The 8,588-nt window shown below is 40.9% G+C and overlaps 1 protein-coding gene and 1 long non-coding RNA gene across 2 annotated transcripts; both read left to right on the top strand.

The window, feature by feature from the left end:
* Window positions 1–212: 212 nt before the first annotated feature.
* Window positions 213–3,675, top strand: LOC120065529. The gene is made up of 3 exons (XR_005478688.1): window positions 213–341; window positions 1,546–1,591; window positions 3,577–3,675. It is a non-coding gene; the product is annotated as an uncharacterized LOC120065529 (long non-coding RNA).
* Window positions 3,676–3,776: 101 nt separating this feature from the next.
* si:dkeyp-61b2.1 (tumor necrosis factor receptor superfamily member 21) lies at window positions 3,777–8,528 on the top strand. Its single transcript, XM_039016610.1, has 8 exons — window positions 3,777–3,786; window positions 3,911–4,091; window positions 4,326–4,546; window positions 4,697–4,933; window positions 5,152–5,283; window positions 5,481–5,500; window positions 5,632–5,893; window positions 7,038–8,528. The coding sequence occupies exons 1-8, from the start codon at window positions 3,777–3,779 to the stop codon at window positions 7,265–7,267; spliced, it is 1,293 nt and encodes a 430-aa protein (XP_038872538.1). The 3' UTR covers window positions 7,268–8,528.
* Window positions 8,529–8,588: the final 60 nt, after the last annotated feature.

Genomic DNA, 8,588 nt, shown 5'->3' with positions numbered 1-8,588 from the left:
TCTAGACATGATGACCAATGACCATTTATTTATGTTACGTGCGCCTGTCCACAAGAGATTACCAAAGGTGGAAGTGGCCAACAAGCGCGCTATATTTATCTGCTTCTTTATTGGACAACCCAATGACGACGTAACCCCGCTAAACTCGAACATGAACAAAACCTCCGCTGCAAATGTTAGCACCTTGACCAGAGATTCAACCAGGCATGGTAATTGAACTGTATTCTGCTTGTTTCTTTTGAAAGACTACATTTAAACAGGTGACTTCTCTATAGTGCGAAATGGATTGTCAACACCATATTACCTCATGTCCTTTGAGAATACTTTGCCTTTTTAATCTGGTAAGTAGGCCTACTGTATGTTTTACAGATGTTATTGGGTTTAGTTTAGGTACTGTGATTTATGTTTTTTTTATGATCATGATGATGATGATGATGATAAGAGATGTAGATAATTAACATGATTATGATGACCTATTTATGATTATGGTGGAGATGATGATGGTGGTTGATTATGATATTATGCAAATGTATTTATGATTGTTGTTATTGCTGTTATTATTTGTGCTAATGATACATCTTTTATAATTGTAATTACAGTAGTATATCATATTTTAGGTTATAAATTGCAGTATAAAATATTTTCTAAATTGATAGGTGTAGCCTACTTTTCAGATATGAAAGATGAAAATTAACAAGTGAACATAAAACAATTACAAGTTAGGGCACTGCTGTTACAGAAACTGAAACCTTTTTTTTATCATAACCCTAGTGAGCCTGGCTGCAATTTGTCCTACACTGCCAGTAAATGTAGTCATTCTAGTATTGTGCAAAGTTTTATAGAGCAGTTAATTCACTGAAATCAAGAATGCTCTCATAACATTTTTGTTAACATCAGGGGATTAGTTTATTGAATGTTAATTATTAGTTTATAGATTTAGATAGCTTGTGAATCTTTTTGTTTGTGTAGGTGTTTTACCAGGTTTTTCTTGGTACATTCTGTGACAGTCACTTTTTTCTGAACTGGATATTGTTTGGTGTGTGGGTTTTGCCTCCAGGAAGCATAGCTGTTGGAAATAGGGGTGCTGGGGTGCAGCACCCTCTGAAAAATCTGAATTGAACAAAAAATATTTAACAAAACAACAACAACAAAAAATCCACAAATGTAGTGCACCGGCACTTCTGTATAAGCAGACCAATAAAGCCATCTGTAGGGCAGACAACCCCCCCTCCCTCCCCTTCCTGTGGCTATTCCAGGAAGTGTAGGTGTAGTGTAGATAACTGATTCTGTAGGCATTTCCATGTTGCAAGGTTTATCATCTGTTTACTGGCAGAGTAATCTCGGTTTACCTAGAGCGTAATTTTGTCAGATGCTCATAATCTGTCCATGAGAGATTACTGCCAGAGGGCTGAGGGAAAGTAAGTCTTCTACATCATGGCTGGACTTCACTCTGGGAACTGGAATATTCTGTTGTTGCAAAATAAAATAATGATTCCTCTAATGATCATGGTTCTCTCTCTCTCTCTGTCTATCTCTCTCTCCCAGGTATCCTCTGTATTGTTGTCCAGCTGTCCTCATATCTGTGACCCAGGTAAAGCCATCAGTTTACCCCCCTGAACTAAATAGTAAAAGTGGGGTAAAAGATTACACCTGTCTCACAGTGTTACAAGGTGTATTTACTTCTTGCTTTCATCCAGCAATTCTACTCATTTTGCCATGGGGTGGAGAGAAAAAGTAGCAGTTTTACAGATAATTTCCTGCAATTCTACACATTTTGCCATAGGGTGGATGCAGTTTTTAATATGATAACTGATAATCAATGGGCCCCAACCCGGTCGGTAATTCGACCATGCTTACTACAAGTTTAGATAGCTAGCCTCTAGATTAATTTAACAATCTATTCTTTTTTGCAGGCATGGGCTAATTGAGTGACTGCTGATGCACAACCAAATGTCGAAATTGTACCTTGTGTATTCTATTACTGAGTTCCCCCCCCGTCCCTGATCAGCCAGTTGCACATCCCTGATCTAGTGATTGATCCTTCATTCTACACTGTCAGAAACTGGCACTCTGGAGCCTGTGATGAAACCTCATGGCACAGGAAGTAGCTGAGCACATGCAGTATATCGTTTTCTGTGGAATGTGATATTGGTAGATAAGGAAGCCATCGATGACCTTTGTGATGACTGAACAGTCTGTCTGTCACATCATTGGGAATAGATTTGGGGAGATGACCTTTATTTGCTAGCCACAAATGCTGCTTATTCCTGTTTTGACCCACTGACATGCAAATAAATGACCTTTAGAGATGACAGACACAGTCAGCTCTCTGTGTCCGTGTGAAGGAGATACTGCTGTCACAACAAAACACATTTCCATCCACAGTTGTTATGCAAGTGAAGTCATACATTATTTTCAAAAAGCATGATACCTGTGATGGAAACAGGAAATGTAGGTAATTTTTTAAAAATGCTGACAGATCATTTATTCATTCGACATGGTCGGATCTTGTGAGAAATGTATTATGTGAGAAATGTATTATGTGAGAAATGGCGGTGGAAACTCCTTTATGGGTAAATATTGATTAAAATGCCCATCATATGGAAGTAAACTTGGATTCACGCGATGATATGGTGTGTGGTCCTCCCACTACGACTCAGGGAAACATGCAGTTTATTAGGCTACAGATGAAAGTTATGATGAACTTTACAGGGTGGTGAAAGTGCCCAGTGATCTTGATGCTCCTTTCCAATAAATATCAAGGGTCTTATTCTGGTGACGTGATGATCGATGCTTGGCTGCCGTTTGACAAATAAAAACATTATCTTATCCATTATAATCTCATCTTGTAGACTAGCCTATCCATACAGCCTACCTTCACTATATCTGTGAGCTGTTGTTGACTAGAGCACACCTGCCAGGACCAGAGGAGGCACATTTGCTATTTAACTCAACAGTTTTTGTGACAAAACTATCGGTAGAGTTGAAAATGCGATGGAAACACATTGAACTTTCGATTTTTATTTAGTACATGAAAACTTAAGCTAAAAAGTAAATTTTGTGTGCACTATGTCATCACACACAGATTTTTATCCACAACAAGTCTGTTTGGTGGAAACAGACCACTGACGGAAAAATTTGCATATTTTCTTAATGCGGATTCTAGAATAGTTGCATGAAAATCTGTGGCTAATTGGGTGGAAACCGAGCTGCTAATTTAAGTACTTCCACTTCAACTTCATTTTTTTGTCATCTCGTCCTTCCACAACATTTCTTTGACACCGTCAGTGAGAAGACGTGCCACTGGCATCACACATATTATATAGTATGCTATCGTGAGTCACTATCTTTAAAGTTTGGTCAGTCTACTGTAATGGCAGGCAACTCTCCACATTCAGAACAGTCTTTGAGGAATCATTTATCTTCCATTCCATGGCTCCTAACTTCTGTGAACCCATGGTACATACTAAAGTGACTGTAAATGCACTGAAAGGGAAAAGAAAGAGTCAGAGACGGAACAAGTGTGTCATCAGGATGTTGATACCTATGTGAACACCTGTCTTTTGTCCTTTGCAGGCTTCATTATTGACAAGTGTAAGTGTGTCCGTTGTGCCAATGACTACTACTGGTACACGCAGAACGGCCTTCCGAAGTGTGACCGCTGCAGCGAAGCCTGCTCAGGTGACTTTTACAGTTGGGCATTACATTGTGTTCTTTCATTCCTCTACACTAAACGTCATACCCATCATTTATTATTTACCTCAAGGAAATACAGCATGTATATTGGTAACAATAGTTTAATATAAAATGCCATCATTATTTTACATTAGTTGAATAAGGGAGAAACATATTGAGAGCAAATGTCTCATAGATAATTGGTGTGTTTGTGTGTCTTTGTTTGCGGGCAAAGTTGATCTGCACTTGACACAGGTGAAGGCATGCGGCCCGGACTCAAACCGTGAGTGCCACTGTGACAGCGGCTTTTTCTGTGTCATCGCTGTCCAGTATACCTGCAGGAAGTGTAAGCCGTGCTCGCCCGGAACCTTCTCTAACAAACCAAACCTAACCATGTCCTGCAAACCCCACACAGAGTAAGTCCACAGTTATACAGCACTGGTGCTGAGCACTGTACTGATTCAGACATTCTCTGCCTACCATAAAGACTTGAGCTATTAAGCTGTATCTCCCTCTACTGGATTTATGAGTCATTTGTACACACGGCCTACTTTTACAGTAAATTCAATTATTATATCTACTAGTATCCAACACTGTACTTTCTCATTTAGATAAACCACCTCACAAGTTCTCTCCTGGCTTCTCCCCAGTTGTGGCCATAAGGGAATGACCATGGTGACAGAGGGCACTGCCTCTCAGGATCGTGTATGTGCCCAGAGCTCCCCTAACTCTCCTACAACCACTGCGCCTCCAACTGTCCACAGCTCAGAGATAGGCTTTCATTCTTCTACCTCCAGTGGAGTCAGCACCATCCGAAAAACCCTCATCATAGCATCCCCATCTGGACTGGTGGGGTCTACATCTCCTGATGGTATGGCTCTTATGAGAGCTTTCTCTCACTTGAGTGAATCCAAGCATTTCCTGCTCTGTCCACTGGAGGGCTTTAACATGCTTCACCAGTCCAGCAATAGAGGTTTCATTGTCCTGCCTTTTAATCACACTCATTCTCTGTTTATTCCAGCCTTTCCCATAACCACAATTTACACATCTGCAGACCCTTCACCAGCCTTACTCACCAGGCCTTCTCTGTCCCAAGCCCAGAGCGAGCCCTCTACCTCCCCCCCAACTAGGAAACAAGTCACCGAACACAGCTCCTTTGACCCCAACACAAAGCTCACCACCAGGAGAAACCCCAGCAAGGTGGACAGTAACACCTCACCTCCAGAGTCTGCCTCTGCACCTCCTCTAGAAGACAATGGTATGGTTCTCAGAAGACTAGAGTATCCCATCTCTCCATTTCTACTAGATGATTAATTCTTTCAGAAATACATTTGTAGTCAGTATAAGCTCTTAAAGGTTCTGTTATATTCAGTAAAAGTAACATAACGCTGACAGGCTCAGCATTACAGGCTTCCTGCTCCTGTCTCTCTGCCTCTCCATAACACGGATTAATTACTTTTTCTCTGCTCACAACAGATACTGGACCGAGCCCTCCCAATCTCCCTTGGCTGTTGCTGATAGGTGGGCTACTAGGTGTTGTCGTGCTGCTGGTTGGTTACTTTGTCCGTTGTAGGGAGAGGTCACTGAAGTCCATGGACAAGTGGAAAGGTGAGCGAGTAAAGTGGTTAGATAACACAAACACATTATGCTGTGATGCATCAGATTATATGCCACGTTTCCCTTCCTATAAAACACAGTAAATAAATACACTTACAATAATTAGAGGGAGACAGTGAAACATTGTGGTGTATACATGCATATAAAATATGCATTTTGATTTCTTGATTTCTTTTATATTCCTTTAGGTCCAGTATTTGGTAAAAATGTGAGTACAGTACTAATTCTCTATTTGTATAAAGTATGTATCGAACTTCTGTACAGTTTTGCTAGAAGTATAAACGGTGACTTCTCGAAAGTCAAATGGGTCAATGTGTGAGAATGTGTCTCTACCTTTAGGATGAGCAGATTTGTAAGGAAGGTTTAAGAGGGAGCTATAATGTGTGGGAGAGCCATCATTGTCCTGCTGCCCTACAGACGGCTTCCTATATACAGGCCCAGCCACCACAGGAGAGTTACCCACACCTGGAAGCCCAGCATCTTCTGGGGAGGGAGACTGGGGGAAATCCTAGACAGGATGGTGCAGGGTTGCTACCTCCAGGGGTCATGAAGCAGGTCACAGTGGACCACTCTGGAGGAGAGAACATTAGCAACACAGTGGGTAAGTGTAGTGCATCGCTCTGCGCTGGTACTGATATTATTAAACTGTTTTGATATCATATTGTTACACTATATCTTATGTGCGTGCTGTGTAGCCACGTTTGGGCAGACATATTTCCTCTAGCGTGTCTGAAAACTAAGGGGCTAAAGGTCCGGGTCTGGAAACATTTTGTTCTTCGGCAAGGAAGTTTGTTTAATCTCACTTGCGTCCGGGTTCATATTTCCCTTTCCAGTTGTTTTGTTTGGCTGTGAGTTGAGACATACTTATTCGAGTTTAAACTTCCTGTTCAAGTATCACTGCCAAGACACAGTGGTACCAGTGCAGTGCTGCAGCGTATAAAGCAGGGTCAGAGGTTAATTTAGTGAGGATACACAGGAAACCATAACCAACACATAGAAATAGAATCATGTATAGACTCTTTTCCAGTACATGACACACTGACGTAATGCACTGATGCGCGCGACTCTTGGCGGCAGTAAGAAAGCCATCGCCATCTGCGCCCATTAAACACAGCCTAAATTTACTTTTTTATTACTTCTAAACACAATACCTTTTTGGGGTTCTCATACCCTTACAATTATGTTTTGATTCTTGCATGAACAGTCGCTTAGATTATATTTGGTTGTGATCTTTGCAAAATAACTATTTTGGAAGCAGCAGCTGTTAGCTATAATGCTAACGCTCATTGATATAGGCTAGCCATAGAGCAAAAGCTAGCCATAGAGCCATTTTATTGGTTGAAGTTTCAGTTTTCTTTAAGTATAATGCAGTTGATTTGTGATGATGACACAAACATTATATTAAGCAGGGCATTCATACGAGCCTTAAAATCCAATTATAATCCAAAAGTTGTGTGAAATGCACTAATAAGCTATATGTAAATAAAGGATTTTTTTTGCTGGCGTTCTATAAGAACTCCCCCTTGTTATGCCACCAACTTGTGCGCATTGCCCTCAATGTTTGTAAACACAGAAAGGGGTCTATATGCTTCTGAATGAGGCCAGCTTTTCACTTCCTCTCTGTACATTTAGTACAGTACTAAGTTCAACAGGTTTTATATCAGCATTTACTGTGCATAACAGATAGGAATGTATGTGTCACCTGTTTCAATAGTTTAATCGAATAATGTTGGTGTTTGATTCAGGGTCCATTTACATCTACTCTCCGGGGACGGTTGTCCTGGGATACAACAAGTCGGAGAGGAAGGTGGATCAAGTGGAGAGTGGAGTAGAGGGCTGTCCCCTCACTAGAACACCCCAGCAGGAGTCCTCCTGCCCCCTCCCTGAGGGCCCTGCTCTGGGGCCAGAGAGAATGAGTACACAGGAGGAGACCTGCAAAGAGCTGAGATACCCCATCCTAGCCACCAGCAACTGAGAACTAAAAAAAAATGGAAATGAAGGATTAACTATGGAAAAAGCCTGAGGAGGAGCAACTTCATTCAATATCAAATATCATCTCTAGGGGAAGAATGCAGACAGATTATTATTTGCTACTGTAAAGACTGTTAGACTGGATGGCTTCCTTCTGTACAAGGATTGCAAAAGCCACTGGGGTCCCTCAGGGGTCTTCTATTATGAAAGAGTGACAGTTTGTTCTAACTGTATGTAATTGTCTTAGCACGGTTTCAAATTCACTGTAAGTCACTGTTGTGACAGCAGTGCTGGGACAGTATGTGAGAGTAATGCATGGACTGTTTGATATGGGGTGTCGACACTGTGACTCGGAGTTTCCCATGATTGGGTACATGTACACAATGGCGCCAGATCGTGTGAGAGTACGTGTATCAACCACAGAAACAGTGAAGACAAGAAATGCATATGAGGTGGGAAGTAACCTATGTAACAAGTAGGGTTTGGCGTGTGAAGAGCTTACTATTTCCATTGTAATGTAATACAGGGACTGTCTGGACAATTTAAACTCAAACATAGCCATGTTCACTGGTTATAACCTTTGTTCTGTGAATTTATGATCAAGACATTGCTATGTACAGTAGCCTACAGAACGAAGACAGAAGAAAGATGATTATATAACAGGCAATAGCAATCTGTTCCAGTCTATTCCTTGACATAAATGTACACAAATGAACAAACTATTTCAAGTCATCTCTTTATGGTGAAACCACTTATGTAGTTGACTATGACTATGTGCAGCCAATCACTGTCTGTTAATCATGCGGACTGTACAGAACAAATGTAATATTTTGTCTGTTTGACTTTTGGTTGTGTTTGACTCACGCTTGTGACGTAGGCATGAGCTGTTTGATTAACCGCAATTTTTTTTATCCTTCTGAAATTGTAGAACTATTTCAAGCAAGTATTTACTGACAAAACACACCATTTACGATGATTTCTGTGTTAGTATGGAGGAATGAAAAATTGTCTCTTTTGTATAGTAGTGGTGCTGAAAATGGTGACTCAACATTTTGTGATTAACATACCAAATTTGGCACAGATGTAGATGTACAGTGCCTTCGAAAGGTATTCAGACCCCTTGACTTTTTTCCACTTTTTGTTACGTTACAGCCTCACTCTGAAACAGATGATATAAAACAAAATCCTCAGCATTCTACACACAATACCCCATAATGTCAAAGCGAAAACAGGTTTTTAGACATTTCTGCAAACGTAGGGGTTATTCGGCTGTCCGCATAGGAGAACCCTTTTTGTTTCCATGTAGAACCCTTTACCCTCGACAT

This window comes from Salvelinus namaycush, chromosome 20 (assembly GCF_016432855.1).
Source record: "Salvelinus namaycush isolate Seneca chromosome 20, SaNama_1.0, whole genome shotgun sequence".
Classification (NCBI taxonomy): Eukaryota; Metazoa; Chordata; class Actinopteri; order Salmoniformes; family Salmonidae; genus Salvelinus; species Salvelinus namaycush.
This window is presented reverse-complemented; position numbering and strand designations above follow the sequence as displayed.

Coding starts and splice junctions, on each gene's coding strand:
- si:dkeyp-61b2.1 (XM_039016610.1), top strand. Junction 4,547..4,696: donor GGGGTCTACATCTCCTGATG/GTATGGCTCTTA, acceptor TGTTTATTCCAG/CCTTTCCCATAACCACAATT. Junction 5,501..5,631: donor GTCCAGTATTTGGTAAAAAT/GTGAGTACAGTA, acceptor CTCTACCTTTAG/GATGAGCAGATTTGTAAGGA.